The 24,617-nt window shown below is 43.5% G+C and overlaps 1 protein-coding gene across 1 annotated transcript in view; it reads left to right on the forward strand.

The window, feature by feature from the left end:
• Window positions 1-24,617, forward strand: part of DPY19L3 (dpy-19 like C-mannosyltransferase 3) — a 98,391-nt gene that overhangs the window by 56,576 nt on the left and 17,198 nt on the right. The window contains exons 12-15 of the mRNA XM_082270645.1: window positions 151-309; window positions 4,046-4,168; window positions 6,796-6,907; window positions 17,967-18,023. Coding sequence (XP_082126771.1) covers window positions 151-309; window positions 4,046-4,168; window positions 6,796-6,907; window positions 17,967-18,023 — 451 coding nt within the window. The remainder of the gene's footprint in view (window positions 1-150; window positions 310-4,045; window positions 4,169-6,795; window positions 6,908-17,966; window positions 18,024-24,617) is intronic.

The following is a 24,617-nucleotide window of genomic DNA, read 5'->3' on the forward strand; positions in this document are numbered from 1 at the left end:
AGGAGACCCACATAAGTTTTTATTTATTTGTCCAGATATACACTTTAAGGCCTGAACACAAAAGGCTGGCCTTACAGATCTATAGCCTTTCTGTATTATGGTGCACTCACTAGAACAGAAGAAGCCATGAGATTTGTTTATTCTTTACAGAGATTTCGATGCCAATCTATATCTGTGTGAGGAACCCTTCCAGATGCTGCCATCTGATACCTTCGAGAGACTCGCTGACTCATTACTCCTCTACCCTTTTGTATTTGTTCTTACCTTCCTAATCATTGCAGCATCTGTGACCGCTTTCCAGAGATTGAGGTAAGTTGCTGTGTATCAGTAATTGTATTGCCGGTTCTTTTTTTTTTAGCTTATAATTTTTTTTTGTAAATGTTTTAAAGTTCCAGCCTGGGGGGGGGGGGAATTAAAAGTCAGCAGCTACAAATACTGTAGCTGTTAAATTTTAATATAAGGACACTTACCTGTCCAGGGATCCTGCGATGTCGGCATCCCAAGCTGATCCGTCCATCGGCTTCGGGTGAAGGCGCCAGCATTGCAAGTAAGGAAAACCAGCAGTTTGGATAGTATATACCAGTGATGGAGAACCTTGGCACCCCAGATGTTTTGGAACTACGTTTCCCATGATGCTCATGCACTCGGCAGTGTAGTTGAGCATCATGGGAAATGTCCAGAGATCCAGCGATGTCGGCACTGCAAGCTGATTCGTCCATCGGGTTCGGGTGAAGGCGCCAGCATTGCAAGTAAGGGAAACCGGAAGTGAAGCCTTTAAGCTATACAGCCGGTTTCCTACTGCGTATGCGCGAGCTGCGCAGTGCTTTCTGAATGGTCCCGTCGTCTTCTGGGACACAAACAGGTCCCAGAAGGCAGAGGGGGAGGAGGATCGCGGAAATGACGTACCTCGCTGGGGCTTAAATAAGAATTCCAGGTATGGATATTTTTACATGGGTGCATTGATCCAGTTTGGATAGTATATACCAGTGATGGCCAACCTTGGCACCCCAGATGTTTTGGAACTACGCTTCCCATGATGCTCATGCACTCGGCAGTGTAGTTGAGCATCATGGGAAATGTCCAGAGATCCAGCGATGTCGGCACTGCAAGCTGATTCGTCCATCGGGTTCGGGTGAAGGCGCCAGCATTGCAAGTAAGGGAAACCGGAAGTGAAGCCTTTAAGCTATACAGCCGGTTTCCTACTGCGTGTGCGCGAGCTGCGCAGTGCTTTCTGAATGGTCCCGTCGTCTTCTGGGACACAAACAGGTCCCAGAAGGCAGAGGGGGAGGAGGATCGCGGAAATGACGTACCTCGCTGGGGCTTAAATAAGAATTCCAGGTATGGATATTTTTACATGGGTGCATTGATCCAGTTTGGATAGTATATACCAGTGATGGCGCGAACCTTGGCACCCCAGATGTTTTGGAACTACGCTTCCCATGATGCTCATGCACTCGGCAGTGTAGTTGAGCATCATGGGAAATGTAGTTCCAAAACATCTGGGGTGCCAAGGTTCGCGCCATCACTGGTATATACTGTATTTAGACAACAAGAGAAGGGAGCACTGACCTTGTGTATTACCACTAAAAAAGTTTATTACGATTGAAATGGGTAGCGTACATTATACTCACAAACATGCATGTAGGAAATAGGAACCAATCGCCTCCAGAACACTTCTCTGCTGCATGATGGCGTCCACAAAGACCTGGCTTGGCTTATGCGTTTTGAAAGCGAACCCTCTTCCTCAGAGCCAAAATCGCCAGTTTTTTTGAGTAGCGATTTTGGCTCTGAAGAAGAGGGTTCTCCCTCGAAATGCGTAAGCCAAGCCAGGTTTTTGTGGACGCCATCACACCATCCAGCAGCAGAGAAGTGTTCCGGAGGCGATTGGTTCCTATTTCCTACATGCATGTATACATCTTACGTTTGTGAGTATAATGTACGCTACCCATTTCGATTGTAATAAACTTTTTTAGTGGTAATGCACAAGGTCAGTGCACCCTTCTCTTGTTGTCTAAATTGTACACTACCCATTTTGATTTTAATAAACTTTTTAGGGGTAATGTACAATGTCGGTGCGCCCTTCTCTTGTTGTTTTCTTTCAGTGTTTTTTGGATACCCTTTGTCCTGAGGGGGCAGCAAGACCGCCTTATCTGTGCTAAAAAGACCTTTCAGACTATTCACCTTCCCGCATACCACTTGAGCGCAGGAGAGATACTGTTTTTTGTATTTAGAACAGAACCGAGATTATGAAAAAGAAGAATGTAGAATGGATATAGAACTGGAGGGCACCCAACACAGTGAGCGAATCCAGGCTATATAAGAATATAAAAGGGATTTTACTTAAGCCCTACCAGTGGTATATAAACACCCAATGACAAGAAACTTGAAAAAAAATCCAAGTACCACAGGTGCCATTCAGAGATTGCATTGCATGTTCTCAGTGAATGCAAACCATTCTCTTATTGGATAAGCTGTATCAATGTGTAAATATTCAGATCTGGAATTCTTTGAAAATCTGTATTAGATAATTGGTGAATGGGGGAAGTAGGAACCAGAAAAGGCAAAATCTAAGCAAATTAACTTCTTGCCGACCACCCGCCGCAGATATACTGCAGAAAGGTGGCACGGCTGTGCGAATCGCCGTACCCATACATCGCTGCTCAAGGTGGGAGGGGGGCGCCCATGGATTCACGAGATGGGAAGCTGATCTACGGGCACCCGCAATCACTCCCCGGAAAGACAGAACGGCAGTCTGCCATTATAAACACGGCAGACCCTTGTTCTGTCAGCAATCAACAGAGAGCTCCTATTTAGGAACACAGGTACCTGTGTTGATTACATAAGCCCACCTCCCTCACAGTTAGAAAACACCCCCTAGGCATACATTTAACCCTGTGATCGCCCCTGGTGTTAACTCTGTCCCTGCTAGTGTCATTACTACAGTAACTGCATATTTTTAGCACTGATTACTGTAGTAATGTCACTGGTCCCCCCCAAAAATGTAAAAAAATTCAGTTCGGTTTCCAATCTGTCCGCCGCAATGTTGCAGTTCCGCTAAAAATCACAGATATCCGCCATTACTAGTAAAAAATAAATAAATAAAAATGACATAAATCTTTCCCCTAGTTTGTAGACGCAATAACTTTTGCGCAAACCAAACAATGTACACTTATTGGCATTTTTTTTTTACCAAAAATATGTGGCAGAATACAAATTGGCCTAAAATGTTGAAAAAATTTGATTTTTATATTTTTTTTTTATTGGGAATGTTATATAGCAGAAAGTAAAAAATGATGTTTTTTTTTTCTTCAAAATTGTCGCTCTCTTTTTTTGTTTATAGTGCAAAAAATAAAAATCACACAGGTGATCGAATACCACCAAAAGAAAGCTCTATTTGTGGGAAAAAAAGGACACAAATTTTATTTGGGTACAGCGTCGCACGACCGCGCAATTGTCAGTAAAAGTAACACAGTGCCAAATTGCAAAAAAATGGCCTGGTCATTAAGGGGGTAAAACCTTCTGGTCCTTAAGTGGGTAAACCTGCACTGGATCACGTATCTAATACGTGATCCAACACTTCTGGGTAGCAGGCATGCACACATGCTGTGATTAGTCACAGCACAAGCCGATCAGCGGATGCCAGCCAATGATTGACCTCCGGCTCCCGCTGATCGGCAACAAGGATGACAGGACAGAGCTCTGTGAATGAAAATAACACAGAGCTTTGTTCTGTTAGCAGGAATGTGCCGGTTTTTGTTTCCCTGCAAAGCATATCCCTTAGGTTGGGTTCACACTTTGTGAAGAGGGGCTCGCAGGAGGGGGTCTGGTGCGTCCCTGTTCACCATTTCAGATCCGAATTCAGTCCAAATGTACCCATGGATCGCCTTCCCCGCTTCCTAAAGGTACAGGTACGGCGGTTCGTGCAGCAAAGCCAGTCTGCTGCAGTATATCTGCGGCAGGCGGTCGGCAAGTGGTTAAAGAATATTAATTGTTACTAGCATTGTGTGAGATGGATTGTGACTCTAGACATCTGCCTGTTTTCCAGCATCTCCTCGGGCAACAAACAGAAGGATTGGAGTGAAGATAGAACTTACCTTGTCCGAGCGGACGTTGCCTATAATTTAGTACATAATGTGATGTTTGGTTGCCTGGCTATCAGCACAATGCGGTAAGTCTGACTCTTGAGCATCCCATTGATGACTCGATTTTCCATTCCTTCCACCACAGATCGAAGGAAAGAAAATCGCTTGATTCGGCCGTCAACACAGTTGGTCACAGTTAGACTTGGTTGCAATCAGCCTTGCCTGTGCATGGATCGAATTTTGGCCAGTCCTTCCTTAAAGTGGTAGTATACTCCTTTTTTTTTTTTTTACTTTTACCTACAGGTAAGCCTATAATAAGGCCTATAAAAAGGCTTACCTGTTGGTACAATTAATATCTCCTAAACCTGCACGGTTTAGGAGATATTTGCCCAGCATGCAGCCGCTAAAGCTAGCGGCGCATGCGCTCTGAAGGTCCGACGGACCTTCAGAGTTCCTTGCCGGAAAGTGACTCCCGCGCGCATGCGCGGGAGTGACGTCATCGCGGCTCCGGCCACTCACAGTGCCGGAGCCGCCGAACCCAGAAGAGATGCAGAGGGAGCATGTCCGCTACCGGAGGTCCCTGTCGGGGCTTCGTTTTAAGGTATTTCATAATGAGCTAGTATGCGATGCATACTAGCTCATTATGCCTTTGTCTTGCAGGGTTTTTTTTTTTTTTTTTTTGTTCAGGGAGTATACTACCGCTTTAACCAGCCCAATTTCAATCCATTAAACAATCTTGTTGCTTTAACCACTTAAGCCCCGGAGGATTTGGCTGCTAAAGGACCAGGGGTTTTTTTGCGATTTTTTTACTGCGTGACTTTAACGGACAATTGCGCGGTCGTGCGACGCTGTACCTAAACGAATTTGACGTCCTTTTTTTCCCACAAACAGAGCTTTCTTTTGGTGGTATTTGATCACCTGTGCGATTTTTTGATCATGCGCTATAAACAAAAAAAGAGCGTAAATTTTGCAAAAATAACAATATTTTTCACATTTTTTTATATGAAATTCCCCAAAAAAAAAAAGTAAAAAAATCAAAATTTTTTAACATTTTTCGGCCAATTTGTTTTATGCTACCTATGTTTGGTAAAAAAAATCGCAAAAAGCGTATTTTGATTGGTTTGCGCAAAAGTTATCGCGTTTACTAACAAAGAGAAAGATTTTTGTCATTTTTGGTGTTTTTTTTTTTAACGCGTAATGGCGGCGATCTGCGATTTTTTTTTCGGTACTGCGACATTGCGGCGGACAGATCGGACCCTTGACTGACATTTTTGACACTTTTGGGGTTACCAGTGACATTACTGCAGTAATCAGTGCTATACATATGCACTGTTACTGCAAAAATGACACTGGCAGGGAAGGGGTTAACTTTATTGGGAAGGGAGGGGTTAAGTGTGTCCTAGGGGCGTGCTTTCTACTGTGTAGGGACATTCCTATTGGTGTAAAAGCAAAGATCAACCGTTCTACATAGTAGAACGGTCAGATCTTTACTTTTACACAGGGAGAACTGACAGGCAGCTTGTTTACACAAGCTGCTCTGTCTTTCTCCCTTCACAGGAGCGATCGCAGTGTGACTGGCGGACATCGAGTCCGCCGGTCACACGCACTGACTTGCCTGTGAACGAGCCGCGGCGGGCGCGCGCCTCGGCGGGCGCGCGCCCGCCCGCGATAGGCTCGCAAGTCAGTGACAGGAGAGTGACGTACCGATACGTCACTCTGCCTGGCCGGGGCTGACCGCCGCAGTATATAGTCGTGCGGCGGTCGGCAACCGGTTAAATAATGACCAAAGTTATTTAAAACAAGTGTAACATGTTTAAAGAACAGTATAACATTAAAAAGAAAAAAGATAAAAAATATAGTCCTAAATAAGTCCAAATTTGTAAAGCAATAAGGTGTGGCAAGATCACTCCAATCCAAAATATACAACACCCAGGGGTACCGCCATCGTAGGCAAAATGGACTCTTACCAGAACATGTGGAGCCTTTACTCAGAGTCAGGAAGCCTGTATAGATTATTATGTCATCTGTAAAAGGACTGGTTTATCCACCATAACTTCACCAGTTATCACCAAAGTCTCCCGATCAGCAATATAAGATGTTTCATCATGATATACAAAGAAAGAGAACCGGGAGGGCCCACATAGTGTACATCCGTACAAACAATTTATTGATAAGTATAAAACTAGCCACTCACAGTATCCAAAAGATCAACAAGTCGCTTGAATATAAAAAGTACCGATCCAACTGTTTCCTAGGTTGGGCGCCCCTGATGATGTCAGGTATAACAAAACGCGTAGGGCGAAGCTTAAACTCATGATGTCGCCATGCACGCCCAAACCAGGAAACATTAAGATTGGACCCCGTGATCGGTACTTTTATATTCAAACACTTTGTTGTTTTTTAATATTGTGAGTGGAATTTGGACTTATTTGGGACTGTATATTTTTCTTTTTAATGTTATACTGTTCTTTCAATATGTTATACTTGTTTTGAATAACTTTGGTCACTTTTTAGCGCTGCAAGGTTGTTTGGTATTTGTTTGCAATTTATCTGATTGCCTTTGCCAGCTGCTATCTTTCCATCTGCCAACGCTTTATCTGTATGTTTACAATTGTAATCCATGTATGGCCAGCATTAGAGCTGTGTGTGATGGCTGCTGTGTGCCATAAGGTAGCAAACTAATGAATAATGAAACAAACGCCTCTCATTACAGAATGAAGTATCTCTGGACATCCCACATGTGTGTCTTGGCTTCCTTTGGAGTCGCCAGTAAGGACATTTGGGGAATTGTGTTGCGATTGGTCCGGTTCTACACACCCCAGAGGGTAAGCATGCTTAACAGACACCTAGATTTGAGTGTTCACTATATCACCACCTTTGCTGCAATAGATAAATCCAATATTTATTTAACCATTTTAAGACCGGAAGGATATGCCCCCTTCCTGACCAGGCCCTATTTTGCGATTCGGCACTGTGTTACTTTACCGGACAATTGCGCGGTCTTGCGAGGCTCTACCCAAACAAAATGTACGTCCTTTTTTTCCCACAAATAGAGCCTTCTTGTGGGGGTATTTAATCACCTGTGTGATTTTTATTTTTTGCGCTATAAACAAAAAAAGAGCAACAGTTCTGAAAAAGAAAATAATGTTTTTCACATTCTCCAAAAAAAAATTAAAAAATCTAAATTTTTTAACATTTTATGCCAACTTGTTTTCTGCTACATATTTTTTGTAAAAAAAATCGCAATAAGCTTATTTTGATTGGTTTGCCCAAAAGTTATTGCGTCTACTAACTCCAGGAAAGATTTATGTCATTTTTATTGTATTTTTTTATTTTTTACTAGTAATGGTGGCGATCTGCGATTTTTAGTGGGACTGCGACATTGCGGCGGACAGATCGGACTCCTAACTGACATTTTTGACACTTTTGGGGGGACCAGTGACATTACTACAGTAATCAGTGCTAAAAATATGCACTGTTACTGTAATAATAACACTGGCAGGGAAGGGGTTAACCCTGTGGGTGATCAAGGTGTTAAATGTGAGCCTGGGGAGTGATTCTAACTGTGGGGGGCGTGGCTTGTGAGATGACCATAGAGACCTGTGTTCCTATATAGAAGGATCACAGGGGCTCTATGATCATCCCAGGGAGAAGAACGGTCGGCTATGTTTACAACAGCCGGCTAACTTCTCTCTCAGCGGGTGTCTGATTGCGGGTGTCAGGCAGCAATCAGAGCATTCTGCCCGCTGCATCGGCTTCCCTGCTGACGATCGGGGGCGGGAGTGCTCCGCCCGCGGCGCGTGCTCGCCCCCTAGACTCCTTAGAGCGAGCACCGTACATGTACAGTGATTTGCCTGGGAGCGGCTGCCTGCCACAGTATATATGCGGGTGGTCGTAAAGTGGTTAAAGTGGATCTTCCAGTTATATAGTTAGTCAGGTTGAAAAAAGACCATCTGGCTCAATCAGTAAAAAACAAAAAACTTCCAGTGATTTTAATTAACCCCTTGACACCGACGTAACACAAATATGTGGCCCCACTGGACTGGGCTTTTTTTGCGTGGGGCTGCATATTCCTCTTAGTGCTGGGAGCGCAGTCTCACTGTGAGTGCCGAGCCCTGTACTAACAAGCGGGACCCAAAAGTAGAGATTCTGGGTCACCTGATCGCTGTGATCGCCTCTTGATTGGCTATCACAGTGATCAGTCACTGTGAATCCCGCCCAAATGTTTTCTTTCTCTGTGAATAGAGGAGAGAGATACATAGTATCTCTCCTTGCAGAGAAAAAAAAAGTGTGTAAAAAAAATAAATTAATTAAATAATAGTAATAATAAACTACATAATAATAATAAAAAATACCTAGATCATGGTTTGATCTAGGTCAGGGTCAAAGGTCAGGGTCAGTATTTTTTTTTTAAATGAATATCAGTGATTGATCTCTGTCATACATTTGCAATAACAAGCAAAACAAGGCCATTGAAATACTTGGCTTTAGAGATAATGCCTCTCTGGGCTCCATCCAGTGCTGGCTCGTTCTACAAGCCTTGCCCTTTGGTCATGTGATCTCTGCTGGAGAAGACCATCTGAACTCCACAGACATCTCATTACCAAATGTTCACTGAAGGGAACTGGAGAAGCATTTTTTGTTCATGAAAGGAATTTCAGTCTTTATAATTACTCTTTGTCTATGCATCCCATCAGTATTAAAGCGGAGTTCCACCCTAAAAATTATCTTTGCACCGTCCGCTAGCTTAGATGAACCTGAAAAAGAATTGGATAATTAAAATTTTTTTTTTGTTTCACTTACCTTGTTTTTAATGAAAATATACTTACCTTCCTTCCTCTTCCTCCCTCTGTGGCCACGGCCCTCCTTGCATTGACTCCTGGGAGATGAGCGTCATCGATCCCAGGAGTCAATGCGCCTGCACCGGTGTCACTCGTCACTTCCAGTGCAGGCGCGTCATTCCCTGCTGAACAGCTTCTGGGCATGGAAGTGACGAGCAGTACATTCTGGGACTCCGACGTCACCGAAGAGGACATGAAGAGGGACTCTCCGGCTTCAGTTGCCCACACCTGAGATGGCAGCGCTGGAGAAGACATTTTCAAGGTAAGTATTTCTTCTCACAGGGAAGTGAAACAGGGGACAGTTCAGAGGCTATCGTTGCTTAAATGCACTAGCCCTGACTTTCCAAGGGGTATTTTTAGGTAAAAAAAATTTTTTAGGGTGGAACTCTGCTTTAATAAAATGGTTGTAAATCTCTGAAATAAAAAACAAAGCATATCCCTCTGAAGTTTGTACATGCCTCAATCAAAAGCACCTATTGTGTTTTCTTCCCTCTGCTATTTGCATGACTCACTTCTGACAGTCTATACCAGGAGTCTCCAAGGTTTCTAAACAAAGGGCCAGTTTACTGTCCTTCCGACTTTAGGAGGGGCCGGACTGTGCCTAGTGGGAATAAACAATTCCCCATCTTTGATATTAGGGGGAGAAATAGTTGGTGTCGGTGGGAGGAAAAGTTCACCATTCTTGGTGTCAGTGGGAGAAAAAGAGCCCAATTCTTGGTGTCAGTTGCAAGAATAGTGCCCCATCATTGTTATCTGTGGGAGGAGTAGTTCCTCATCATTGGTGTCAGTGGGAGGAATAGTGCCCCATCATTGGTGTCAGTGGGAGGAATAGTGCCCCATCATTGGTGTCAGTGGGAGGAATAGTGCCCCATCTTTGGTGTCAATGAGAGGAATAGTGCCCCATCCTTGGTGTCAGTGGGAGAAATAGTGCCCCATCATTGGTATCAGTGGGAGGAATAGTGCCCAATCCTTGGTGTCAGTGGGAGGAATAGTTCCCCTATCATTGGTGTCAGTGGGAGGAATAGTGCCCCATCATTGCTGTCAGTGGGAGGAATAGTTCCCCTATCATTGGTGTCAGTGGGAGGCATAGTGCCCCATCATTGGTGTCAATGAGAGGAATAGTGCCCCATCATTGGTATCAGTGGGAGGAATAGTGACCAAGCTGTGGTGTCAGTGGGAGGAATAGTGCCCCATCATTGGTATCAGTGGGAGGAAAATTGCCCCATCATTGGTGTCAGTGGGAGGAATAGTGCCCCATCATTGGTGTCAGTGTGAGGAATAGTGCCCCATCATTGGTGTCAGTGGGAGGAATAGTGCCCCATCATTGGTGTCAGTGGGAGGAATAGTGCCCAATCCTTGGTGTCAGTGGGAGGAATAGTGCCCAATCCTTGGTGTCAGTTGGAGGAATAGTGCCCTATCATTGGTATCAGTGGGAGGAAGAGTGTCCCATCATTGGTACCAGTGAAAGAAAAGGTGCCCCATCGTTGGTGTCAGGAATAATGCCTCAAAGGCCGGATAAAGGCAAGCTAAGGGCCGCATACAGCCCCAGGGCACAGTTTGGAGAACACTTGTCTATACCAACACCAAGCAATCCTATGAGATGTCAACACAAACACCCCCCCCCCCCTTCCCCTCCAGCACACAGGTGATTGACAGCTCCAGCTGTGCATGTTTCCCTAAGAGACTGTGTAAAGGGGGAGGGGTGTCCATTCCCTCAACTATGGTCTCAGATTATACTTGGCTCCCTGCTCTGTGCTGTGCAGTGCGTGATATCTGACCCCCGCCCCTTGCTTTCTGAAGTTCAAAAATGCTGTGTAAATTTTGCACTTTAAACTGATATCGAGGAGAGATTCCCGCAGATAAACAGGTACAACTTATGTAGGAGGATTTGTTTCATCTCTGTGTATCTAGCACCAGGGGCCACTTTACAGAGGAACTGAAGCCACAGAGTTACATTCAGGGCATGCCTTGAATGATGGAATGGTGTAAAGAGTGATGTGCGCCTCCCTTTTCATTAAAGACTGCGTTGAGTTGCTCTCAATTTAAGCGTGTTATACTTAAATGAAAATCAGGTGAAATGTGAGGCGCTAACACCTATAGTATATTATTCCAAAACACAACCTCCGTTAATGAAGGAAACAATATAATGGGGTGAAGTAAGGAGCGGCTTCCTGGTGATCACCATAGCGGCTCCCCTGCCTGTCTTTTTATACTGCCTATGTCAAGTGCCTGTGTGGCACCAGAAAACGTGAGTTGTTTTCTTCTGCTTACTTTCATTTAATAAATACATACTGCACCATGAGGTTTTCTCCCTGTCATTTTCTTGAGCCACTTGGAATCTGAGCCATTTAAACGGGACTTTTGAGCCATCCATTCGGAGGGAAAACTACCCCTGAATCCCCACTTAGGGGGAGGATGTCGCTGAAAGATCCTTTAAAAAGCTCTACCTGCACCATAAGTCCTTTGAGGCCTGGGTGCATTTGGTAAGTGACCCCGGCTCACTGGGTGAAGGATCAGACACCCATTGCGTCACTTTGGCACCCCACCAATAGTAAGAAGCGCGTTAAAGAGAGAAAAAAACGCACAACAAAGCACCACACATTTTTGGAAATATTCACATTATATTTTTATATGAACTTTTTTGGCAAACGCATTATTGTGTAATCATATGGTGTGTCATGGTTTGGTGTTTATTTATTGCATGAAGCATATTATTTATGGATCTATTGTAGCACTCATAATCACAACCCATGTACCGTGTAAGATTAAGCACCAGCACTTTATTCATTATATGTTTACAATCTGCTGATATTTGCACTATTACCTATTTCTATAGGCAATTCGTTTGTGCACAGTCACTATAGCACTTTTCATTGGTGATACTCACCCCATTATATTGTTTCCTTCATTAACGGAGGTTGTGTTTTGGAATAATATACTATAGGTGTTAGCGCCTTGAATGATACCTGTTACAGTTAGGACCGGTTCACACCAGAACATGGAGCCGGAAACCTGCGTTCCATGCGCATTCCCCCCCACCGCATTTAAAGCGCGCCACAGTTGCAATCTGCAGCAGGTGGCGATGTTAAGTTAACAACACCCCAAAGCATAGTGTGTTTGCCTGCACTAGATCACATTGTACAGAAGTGCCATGCAAACCGGTTACTCTGAATTTTCTAAAGTAGTGCATGTACTACTTTTGCTGCTTTCCCTTGCGAATTAGACCATTCAAAATGAATGGGCTCAAATTGCACCTCCCTGAACCGCATTAGAATCACACTAGAATACGGAGCGCATTCCTGTATGATTCCTGGTGTGAATTGGCCGTTAATAGGGTGCTTATTGACCATTTTCAACCGTACTGTCAGGTCACTAAATGGATGGTGTCATAGCTGGTCAGGTATACAACACCATGGCAGCTACGGCTATCAGAGGCTTAGATGGCATCTTCCTTGGCTGTAAATGATAGGAGAGTTTAGTTCTGCTTTAAAGCCAACTTTGGCAAACTTTAAAATATCCAATGCAGTGGTGCTGTGCCCATATTGCATGAGTTAATTTCTCATTTAGGTCTAGGGGAACACAAAAAAGATTTACTTACTTATTTGTCAATGCTGCTAGACTTGTCCCCGCAGAATTGTGTATACCTACTATCCAGCATTCCAAGGTCTTGCCGTAATTAAAGTGGTTCTAAAGGTACAAGGTTTTTTACCCTAATGCACTCTCTGCAATAAGGTAACCCCCCCCCCCCCCATTATTACTTACCTGAGCCCGATCCTCGGTGTGCAAGAGAGCAGCATCTCTCTCGTCTCTCTCTCTCCCCTCATTGGACAGAGAGACAGCATGAGGAGCCAATGGCTCCTGTTGCTTTCAATCACTGCCAGTGTTGAGGGAGCGGGGGGTAGGACCAAGCCGTGCTCTATGGACGCACACAGCCAGCTTGGGAGGGAACCCACAACACGCAGCTTGTTTAGGGGGCACTTGGCAAAGGGGGGAACCCAGAACACCAGTTGGGGACCTCAGAAGAGGAGGAATGGGGCTGCTCTGTGCAAAACCATCACACAGAGAAGGTAAGTATCATGGCCAGTGTTGAGGAAGCGGGGAGGGGGGGGGGGGGGTAGGGCCAAGCCATGCTCTCTGTCTATGGACACACACAGCAAGCTTGGGAGCGAGCCCACATGAGTACCCCCAGAACAAGCAGCTTGTTTAGGGGGCACTAGGCAAGGGGGGGGGAGCCCAGAACAGGAGGATTGGGGCTGCTCTGTGCAAAGCCATTACACAGACAAGGTAAGTATCATGGCCAGTGTTGAGGAAGCGGGCGGGGGGGGGGGGGTTAGGACCAAGCCGTGCTCTCTATGTCTATGGACACACAGCCAGCTTGGGAGCGAGCCCACATGAGTACCCCCAGAACAAGCAGCTTGTTTAGGGGGCACTTGGCAAGGGGGGGGGGGGGGGCTCAGAACAGGAGGATTGGGGCTGCTCTGTGCAAAGCCATTACACAGAAATGCTAAATTTAAGATTTTTATTTTTTAATTGCTTTAGTATTACTTTAAAGTATATGCAGGGTCTTTAGCTATGCATTGGATGAGAGGAGGAACAGTCCACCTCTGCAGCTCGGGGAAGCAGAGAATCAGGTAAGTTTAAAGTGCTGCTACTCTCCCCTAAACAAATCAAGCAGGTAACTCTTGCAGTCCGGGTGCAGCCCCACTGCAAGGGATAATTTTAAGGTTTCCTAGAATTGAGCTTTTAGGTTGACGCCAAAAAAAAAAAAATGGGAATGAGGTATTATGAGATTTGCTCACTAGATGGCAGTATAGCGCTATATTCCTGGTTACTTTTGCAAAAAATAGTGAAAATATTCCAATAGAATAGTTACTATTGATCGAATGAAATTTTAGATAATAACTGGAATATAACTGATTTTTATCTGCCACTCTCATGCTATTGAGGCAGGCATTTTGTGAGCTAGACCATTGCTTTGTTTTGGAGAATATGATTGTTTATCTAGTGATGTCACTAGGACATAAGAGAATAGTGACATCATTGTGACATGTAGTGAGGGGTTGTGCAGTGTGGCAAAACTTTTCACACCTGAGGCCAGTGTGCTGATAATGAATTCATTACAAAATATGACCGTCAGATGATTGACAGGTTCGATTTAAAGGAAACCTGAAGGCTATAATTGCTGCTTCTTATTCTGCAAATGCTAGTTTCACATTCTTGCTTCAATACCTTGTGTCACTTACCTGGAACAAGCATGCAGATAAGGACATTTGACTGTACAGATACACAGTGCCTTGCGAAAGTATTCGGCCCCCTTGAACTTTTCGACCTTTTGCCACATTTCAAGCTTCAAACATAAAGATATAAAACTGTAATTTTTTGGGAAGAATCAACAACAAGTGGGACAAAATCATGAAGTGGAACAAAATTTATTGGATATTTCAAACTTTGTTAACAAATAAAAAACTGAAAAATTGGGCGTGCAAAATTATTCAGCCCCTTTACTTTCAGTGCAGCAAACTCTCTACAGAAGCTCAGTGAGGATCTCTGAATGATCCAATGTTGACCCAAATGACTAATGATGATAAATAGAATCCACCTGTGTGTAATCAAGTCTCCGTATAAATGCACCTGCACTGTGATAGTCTCAGAGGTCCGTTTAAAGCGCAGAGAGCATCATGAAGAACAAGGAACCCACCAGGCAGGTCCGAGATACTGTTGTGGAGAAGTTTAAAGCCGGATTTGGATACAAAAGGATTTCCCAAGCTTTAAACATCCCAAGGAGCACTGTGCAAGCGATAATATTGAAATGGAAGGAGTATCAGACCACTGCAAATCTACGAAGACCTGGCCATCCCTCTAAACTTTCAGCTCATACAAGGAGAAGACTGATCAGAGATGCAGCCAAGAGGCCCATGATCACTCTGGATGAACTGCAGAGATCTACAGCTGAGGTGGGAGACTCTGTCCAGAGGACAACAATCAGTCGTATACTGCACAAATCTGGCCTTTATGGAAGAGTGGCAAGAAGAAAGCCATTTCTTAAAGATATCCATAAAAAGTGTCGTTTAAAGTTTGCCACAAGCCACCTGGGAGACACCAAACATGTGGAAGAAGGTGCTCTGGTCAGATGAAACCAAAATCAAACTTTTTGGCAACAATGCAAAACGTTATGTTTGGTGTAAAAGCAACACAGCTCATCACCCTGAACACACCATCCCCACTGTCAAACATGGTGGTGGCAGCATCATGGTTTGGGCCTGCTTTTCTTCAGCAGGGACAGGGAAGATGGATGGAGCCAAATACAGGACCATTGTGGAAGAAAACCTGATGGAGTGTGCAAAAGACCTGAGACTGGGACGGAGATTTGTCTTCCAACAAGACAATGATCCAAAACATAAAGCAAAATCTACAATAGAATGGTTCCCAAATAAACATATCCAGGTGTTAGAATGGCCAAGTCAAAGTCCAGACCTGAATCCAATCGAGAATCTGTGGAAAGAACTGAAAACTGCTGTTCACAAACGCTCTCCATCCAACCTCACTAAGCTCGAGCTGTTTTGCAAGGAGGAATGGGCAAAAATTTCAATCTCTCGATGTGCAAAACTGATAGAGACATACCCCAAGCGACTTACAGCTGTAATCGCAGCAAAAGGTGGCGCTACAAAGTATTAACTTAAGGTGGCTGAATAATTTTGCACGCCCAATTTTTCAGTTTTTTATTTGTTAAAAAAGTTTGAAATATCCAATAAATTTAGTTCCACTTCATGATTGTGTCCCACTTGTTGTTGATTCTTCACAAAAAAAATTACAGTTTTATATCTTTATGTTTGAAGCCTGAAATGTGGCAAAAAGTTTAAGGGGGCCGAATACTTTCACAAGGCACTGTATGTATACTTATTCCAGCATAAACATTATTGCACTGAGTGGGTCCATGTACTAACCAGAAGAAGGTTGGCATAGGCAGTCAATGTGTCTTCTTTAAGATCTTAGAGGAAGAAGAAAACTTTTCTGGTTCCTATTTTTGCTGCTGATAATTTTCTGTATTATGTTGCAGGTGTAGGGGAAACCCCAAAACTCATGGGTTTCAGTAACATTTTCACTGTTGAAGCCAGATTAAAAAATAGATGTATTTATTTTATAAGCATGTAGGAAGAAATACACGTTTGGAGAGTAGCACAACACATCCTGTTGATTTAAAAATAATTGCTCTCTAACTTGCTAGGACACCCAATAAAATGTATATGGGCGGTACAGTGGTGTAGTGGTTAGCACTTAACACCTAGCAGCAAAAGAGTCGCTGGTTCGAATCCCAACCATGGCACTAACTGCCTGGAGTTTGCATGTTCTCCCTGTGCCTGCGTGGGTTTTCTTCCACACTCCAAAGACATGCTAGCAGGCTAATTGGATCCTGTCTAAATTGGCGCTTTATAATGGTTATCAGTCCAGCGGGCAGCCACTATGATTGTTCATCTCAGAGCTCCTGCATGGGCCACTGATAAGAGGGTAGAGCTGGCCCTTCTGTACTGGGCCTTTACCCCTTTGGGCCAGTAGGGGGACCCAGGGGCAAAGAGGGGAATTTTTATTTTCCAAGGGGCACAGGTGGAGTATTACCATGGACTGTGGCTACCAGCATTTTAGTACATTTTCCTCTGCCCCATTAGTTCAGCAAGATAGCCTGGGGCAGAGAGGAGACATTTTTCTTTTTGCTTTCGAGAGCAGGTGAAGTAATATTAAGTGATTTAGCTTGTGATAGTCACTCCTGAACCCTGCACTCTTTACATCACATACTCCTGAGCCTGCACACTGTACATTACATACTCCTGACCCCTTCACTCTGTACATTACATACTCCTGACCCCTTCACTCTGTACATTACATACTCCTGATCCCTTCACTTTGTACATCATATACTTCTGATCCCTGTACTCTGTTCATTACATACTCCTGACCCCTTCACTTTGTACATTACATACTCCTGAACCAGCACACTGTACATTACATACTCCTGATCCCTGCACTCTGTTTATTACATACTCCCGACCCCTTTACTCTGTACATTACATACTCCTGATCCCTGCACTCTGTTCATTACATACTCCCGACCCCTTCACACTGTACATTACACACTCCTGATCTCTGCAGTCTGTTCATTACATACTACGGCCCCTTCACTGTGTACATTACATACTCCTGATCCCTGCACTCTGTTCATTACATAATCCTGATCCCTGCACTCTGTTCATTACATACTCCTGATCCCTGCACTCTGTTCATTACATACTCTTGACCCCTTCACTCTGTTCATTACATACTCCTGAACCTGCACTCTGTGCAATGCATACTTCTGACCCCTGCACTCTGCAAAATGTTTTAATCCTGACCTATGCTCTCTGTTCATTACATACTCTTGACCCCTGCACTCTGTACATTTACATACTCCTGAACCTGTACTCTGGGCAATGCATACTGCATACAATGCGCTCTTTACGTCACGTACTTTGAATCTCGACCACACCACTACCTGCCTGTAATTTGTATGTTCTCCCTGTACTTGTGGGGGTTTCCTCTGGGCATTCCCTCCACATTCCAAACACATGCTTGTAGGTTAATTGTCTCCTGTCTACATTGACCCTAGTATGTGTATGAATGTGAGTTAGGGACCATAGATTGTAAGCTCTTTGAGAGCAGGGACTGATATGAATGTACATTATATATATATATACATATATATGTAAAGCGCTGCGTAAATTGACAGTACCTGAAATAAATAAATATAGCCTATAGGTGGGACTTTCTCTGAAGTTTCATGTGTGTCTCTGATGACATTCATTGATATGCGAATAGCGGTTTACATAGGCTTGTTACTTCCAGTAGTTGTTTGGCTGAACAGGTCTTCAAAGGCCGAGATTGCAATCTTGCAGATGAAGACGTGGGAAACTGATGTTCCCATTTTGAACATCTGCTTCATTAGCAATGCATTTTATATTAAAAATCTATTTTATCCATAACTAAAATGTCTGTTCCCTCTTCCCCTTCACAGGCTAATGGGATTCGATATTTGGTGTCATTGATTCTGATTGTTTCCGTGGTCTTAAAGGTGAGGATTTATTTTTATTTAATACAATACCGTGTTTCCCTGAAAATAAGATGAGGTCTTATATTAATTTTGGCAACAAAATACACAGTAAGGGCTTATTTTCGGGGTAGGTCTTATCATGTAATGTGTATTTGCCAGTTCCTGTGGCCCCAGTCTTCTCTCCCCCTCTCCATCTCTGCCTGGCAGGAATCCCAGTGTAACCCGAGTTAAAGTGGTTGTAAAATCTAGGGCTGCAACTAACGATTATTTTGTCTGTCGACTAATCTAGCGATTATTTTTCTGATTAGTCGACTACTCTAACGATTATTTTTATTTTATTTTTTTTTTTGCTTAATCGAGTGTTCTTTTTTTGATTAGCTAATTAATCCTTTAACCACTTGCCGACTGCCTAACGCCGATCTACGTCGGCAGTCAGCCCCTCACAGGCAAAGTGATGTAGGTCTACGTCGCTAGCCTGTGAGGGTTTTAGGGAGCGAGCGCGCGCCGCCGGAGGCACGCTCCCGCGCGGTCACGGACCCCCCCCGCGCGTGTGACCGGCGGACCCGATGTCCGCCGGTCACTCGGCGATCGTCGGGGGAGAGGGAGAAAGGCAGGCAGCTTGTGTAAACAAGCTGCCTGTCATTCTCCCCTGTGTATGAAGGATGATCATACGGTTCTACTATGTAGAACCGTTGATCACTGTTCATACATCTGAAGCCACAGCCAATCACAGTAGAAAGCACGCCCCTAGGGACACACATAGCCCCGCCCTTTCAAAAAAAAGTTAACCCCTTCACTGCCAGTGTATTTTTACAGTAACAGTGCATATGTATAGCACTGATTACTGTAGAAATGTCACTGGTAACCCCAAAAGTGTCAAAAATGTCAGTCAAGGGTCCGATCTGTCCGCCGCAATGTCGCAGTACCGCAAAAAAAAACGCAGATCGCCGCCATTACGCGTTAAAAAAAAAACAACAAAAATGACAAAAACTTTCCCTTTGTTAGTAAACGCGATAACTTTTGCGCAAACCAATCAAAATACGCTTTTTGCGATTTTTTTTTTTTTTTTTTTTTTTTTTTACCAAACATAGGTAGCATAAAACAAATTGGCCGAAAATGTTAAAAAATGTTGATTTTTACATTTTTTTGGGGGGTAATGAAGTGAAGTAATATTAAGTGATTTAGCTTGTGATAGTCACTCCTGAACCCTGCACTCTTTACATCACATACTCCTGAACCTGCTCACTGTACATTACATACTCCTAACCCCTTCACTCTGTACGTTACATACTCCTGATCCCTTCACTTTCATATAAAAAAATGTGAAAAATATTGCTATTTTTGCAAAATTTACGCTCTTTTTTTGTTTATAGCGCATGATCAAAAAATCGCACAGGTGATCAAATACCACCAAAAGAAAGCTCTGTTTGTGGGAAAAAAAGGACGCCAAATTCGTTTAGATACAGCGTTGCACGACCGCGCAATTGTCCGTTAAAGTCACACAGTGCCGAATCGCAAAATACCCCCTGGTCAGGAACAGGGTAAAATCTTCCGGGGCTTAAGTGGTTAAATAACTTTACAAAAAATGATACGTACAACTTCTAATATAATATTTCAACTTTTATTAAATTTTTTCCAAAAAATACTTCAATGTGGTTGAAGTTTTTACAGTTTACAAAAATGAAGTGGCAAAAATAAAATGTAAAAAGGGAAAAATTTCTGCGCTAAAGATAAAATGATATGAGTGAAATAGCATACAAGCAAAGCTGCTGGCACTGATCTATGGAAAACGATCCAGTAAATATATGCAAAAATGTGCAGCGCTAAAGCAACAAGTGACATAAAATCAATAATATGACAAAAAAAATTGTGTGCACAATCAAACAGAAGGGACAAATAGTCCTCAAAAGTAAAAGTCGATGAAATAAAAAAAAAGGTGAAAAGAAAGGAGTTGACCCAAACGTGAATAAAATAAAGTTCTAATAATAAGGTGCTACACCCGGAGTGCACCACAAGTCCCAGCAAGTATCAGATGTTCCAAATGGTTCCTTCTCTTAAGAGACAGCAGGAAATGACACCCATGTGTGAAGGGATAAGAGGGCTGCTTACCAGAGGTCCGTGTCCATTCAAACTAATGAATTGGCCCCAAAACAGCAAAAGGCATTAGTCTGGTACAGGGTCCCGAGCAAGCACTGTTCACATCCCAGATAAATATTCCTCAAATCCAGTAAGGCATCAAACAGGATCAATTGTGAATGGCATTTAAATGAAAAATAGAAGGGGGGAGACACATAGCGTAATCCAGGAAAAACAATAGGAAGGCTTTATTAAAATAACACTTACAAAAGGAAGCAGAAACAATCACGTAAAACCAGATTCCAAGGGTTAGTAGGAGGATCGCGGCATCCCGCGTCCTCACTGGTACAAACAAAGCCGGCACGAGCAGGGGGCGTGTTGACGTCACGTGTGACGCGTCGACGCCTTTCACGCATGCCGACGTATTTCCATAGTCGACGTAATCGATTACGTTGACTCGTCGTTGCAGCACTAGTAAAATCCTATAATCCACTCTATTACTGTATTATATAATGAACAATGTGTGTGTTTCAGTAATATTATTGTGCCAAATACCTTAGTTACAGCGCTGATGGGCGCTTACGTGACCTGCCGGAGCTCTCTTCCCCGCTCCGAGCACTGCAGAGGGAGGGGCCGAGATCCCCCGCTGACAGCCGGAAGTAGAGGAGAGCAGTGGGAGGGCAGGTGAGCGCTGAGCAGTGCGGTCACAAACTTATTTGGCACAAAATTATTATAGAAACGCACACAATGTACATTATATAATACTATAATAAAGTGGATTATAGGCTTTTATAACCACTTTAAATTAGGACTTTTTTTCGGGCTAGGGCTTATATTGCATCCCTCCCCGATAATCACGCTAGGTCTTATTTTCAGGGTAGGTCTTATGTTCAGGGAAACACTGTAGTAAAAGTAAAGAGGCTGCTGGCTTTATATGCCATCTTTGGGCTCATTTGTCCAGCAGCCTGTCACTAACCCAGAACAAGTGCTTAAAGTAGAACTCCAGCAAAACTTAACTAGTCTTATAACTGCCCCCTCCCCCCTCCTATCACCTATTCTGACTAACCTGTGTAAGAAAGATGCATATACTTACCTGTTTTCAGGCCCACTGGTCCAGTCACATGATCTCTCGTGTCAGCCAGTGCCGGCCACGGGGGAGAGGAGAGAGCACCCATAAAATTTAGTAATGTATCACCTATCACCCATGCATTACAGGTATACCTCCATTAAGTATAAAGAAAAATTTGCCTTGCTGACCATTCAATAAACCATACTGTGACAGTGTATAAAAATACTAACAAAACCAAATATAATATATCAGAAAGTGAGTCCAATGAATTTGAAATAGTCCAAAGAAGAAAATTGCGAGAAAATTCCAGTGCTATATAAGCCAAATATATAAATCGAATGTGGCTACGGATGGCAAACCAAAATGTAAATCCCAGGGTGCGCCTCCACCATAGAGTATAAAGTGGCTTCTTACCAGAAGTATTGGACTCTAAATTATAGTCAGAAGCATGATGAAGAAAATATCCCTGTGGGATAGAAGCCTTTCACTTCTTTTCTCCTTTAAGAATAGAGCGATCTCCCAGTCATAATGGATAGTTGCTCCAACAAGCCAAACATAAAAATGAATCAGACATATCTCCATAGTGTAAAACTGCGTGGCATATTTATCACTTGCCGACCGCCCGCCGCAGTTTTACTGCGGCAGACTGGCTCGGCTGCGCGAAACGTCGCAATACTACGTCAATCGCGCGCGTGGTGCTGGAGGGGGGGGGGGCGAGCGCACGCCGGCGCACTCCCTTCCCCACTAGGCAGCGGGGATGCCGATGCACGGGGCCGGCGGCTGCGATTGCGAAGAGAGAGAAGAGAAGGATGGTCCCCCCTGAAAGGTGCCAAATGTGGCACCGGAAGCGGGGAGGAAACAAAAGAGAAGAAGTTCCACTTTTGGGTGGAACTCCGCTTTAACCCCTTTGCGCCTAAGAGTAAAACAAATCTTAATGCCTAAGCCCAATGCTTGCAACTGACATGTGTTAGTAAAATCATACATATCATCACAACTACTTTGTGCATCCAGGTGGATTATATCGTGTTTTTTTCCCAAAAAAACAAATTGGGCTTTCATTTGGTGGTAAATAGTAATGGATATCTCCTGATTTTTTTTTTTTGGCCCAAAATAGTAAAAAAACTTTTTTTTTTTTAAATGCAACTGTGTATTTCTTGCTACTACCATAACCTACCACCAAAGAACAACCCAACATAAACTCTCCTCCTCCTGACGTTTGCAGTCATACCACATATGTGTATGTTAGTTGCCGTAGTACAGCCCAAAAACAATAGTGCACATTTTGCTTTTTTTTTTTTTTTTTTTTTCTATCCTGCCTAAAACGCACCGACACTAACTGACACTAATTTAAAAAAATAAAATAAAAAATCCTGTCCAAAAAAAATGACCCTGACCTTGACCCAAACACTAACTCTGGGGCTGACCTAGATTAAACCTTGATCTCTAGGTATTTTTTATTTTTATTTAATTTTTTTTCTACACACACTTTTTTTTTTTTCTATCTCTGCAAGACAGAGAAAGTTACAATGTATTTGTCTCGTCCATTCACAGAGACAGAAAATGTGGGGGCGGGCTTCACAGTGACTGATCACTGTGATAGCCAGTCAGAGGCTATCACAGCGATCAGGTGACCCGGAATCAAATGTTTTCCGGGTCCCAATCGTTAGAACAAGGCTCAGGGCTCTTGGTGAGACCTTGGTCTTTGTGCTGGAAGCGCACCGTGCAGAGTGCTCTGAGCACAAAGGGAGATACGCAAATATGCAGCCCCACGAAATAAAACCCAGTGTAGTTAAGCTGCATATTTGCATACGATCAGCGCAAAGGTGTTAAAGGAGGGAAAGGCTTCTAAATCACGCTTCTGAATCTTATAATTTAGGGTCCAATGCTTCTGATAAGAAGCCACTTTATACTCTATGGTGGAGGCGCACCTGGGTGGTTTACATTTTGGCTTGCCATCCGTATCCACTAAGATGCATATATATAGATACAAAAAATGTGCTGCACCAGACGTGCACCAATAAACATAAATGATGTTAATATAATCAATATCTAAAGTCCATACAAGCTGTGATTGTGCTCAAAATCCAATAAATGTGCATTAGTGTCCAAATCGGAAATGCAATCTGGTGAAAAATGCACACCAATCTGTGAAATCCCTCCACCTGCTAGATTGGCCTCTCACCTCCAAAAAGGACCCAGACGGGCCAGCAAAAGCATACACTGAGGATATCAGACTCCTGGAAAGACACTCCAGCCTCTCACCTCCGGAGGTCTCAAGACACGGGACATGCGATGCAAAATATAAAAGGGAAAATATAGTGCTCTCCGTTTCAACAATCAGGCTTTATTGAGGAAAATAGAGGTTTACTCACATGTACAGGGCACTTCACCGTGCCTGCTGTTATGGCAATAATAGCGTGTGTCACTCGAGAGATGTTCGGCGTCAGTCACGCAAGCTCCGCCCCCCTATACGCGTTACGACGAGCGTATGGCTCCAACGTCTTCCTCGGTTCCTACTTATATAGCACTGGAATTCTTCACCCCTTCTTCAATCTGACTATTTAAATTCATAGGGCGCACTTTATGATGTATACTTTTTGGTATTGTTATTATTTTTATACACTGTCACAGTATGGTTTATTGAATGTTTAGCGTAGCAAACTTTACTTTTTACTAGGCATTCACAATCACATCCAATTGTTTTGTGTCAGCAGCTTGTTTTATCTATATCACAGTATTGCTGCGCTACTGACATAAATTCATTAGTGAACATAAAAACAGAAAGCAGCCAACACAAATCCTGAATAATAGCGGATCAATAGAACAATAGAGAAAATGTGGCGCTATTCAAGAGCACTGCTCTCACAGAATGTCCATAATCACAGAGGGAAACCACAGTCCATATGTGTTCAATTCAAACCAAGGTGAAGAGCCGTAAGACCAGAGAACCACCACCATAGACCAGTTCACACTGTCTCTTACCAGATATATATGACCCTCGCTACAAAGGTCATGACGACGTCAGCCTGTGACGAAACGCGTCGGTTGGAGCTTAAGGCGATGCACGCCACACGTGGAGGAGACACGGCGGCCAATCTTGTCGGTGGGTTACAGCGGTAACAGGCAGTAGCAGACTACTATGAGAGGATACACACAACGCTCCATTTCATCTGCAAGTTTGTAAGTGCATTTTAACTTCTTGCGCTGAATAAATCGATGACACAGTTTGCACTATGAGGAGTGTTTTGTCTTATGTCTTTTGAGCCTGCATTTGGTGGAGAGGTGATCGTTTGTCATTCCATTGGGGAAGAGAGGAGGACCTTACCTTACCTTGATCTGAATGCTGTATATGACCTTTGTAGCGAGGGTCATATATATCTGGTAAGAGACAGTGTGAACTGGTCTATGGTGGTGGTTCTCTGGTCTTACGGCTCTTCACCTTGGTTTGAATTGAACACATACAGCTTGTT

The sequence above is a fragment of the Pelophylax lessonae genome (genome assembly GCF_965119305.1).
Source record: "Pelophylax lessonae genome assembly, chromosome: 10".
In the NCBI taxonomy this organism is placed as follows: domain Eukaryota; kingdom Metazoa; phylum Chordata; class Amphibia; order Anura; family Ranidae; genus Pelophylax; species Pelophylax lessonae.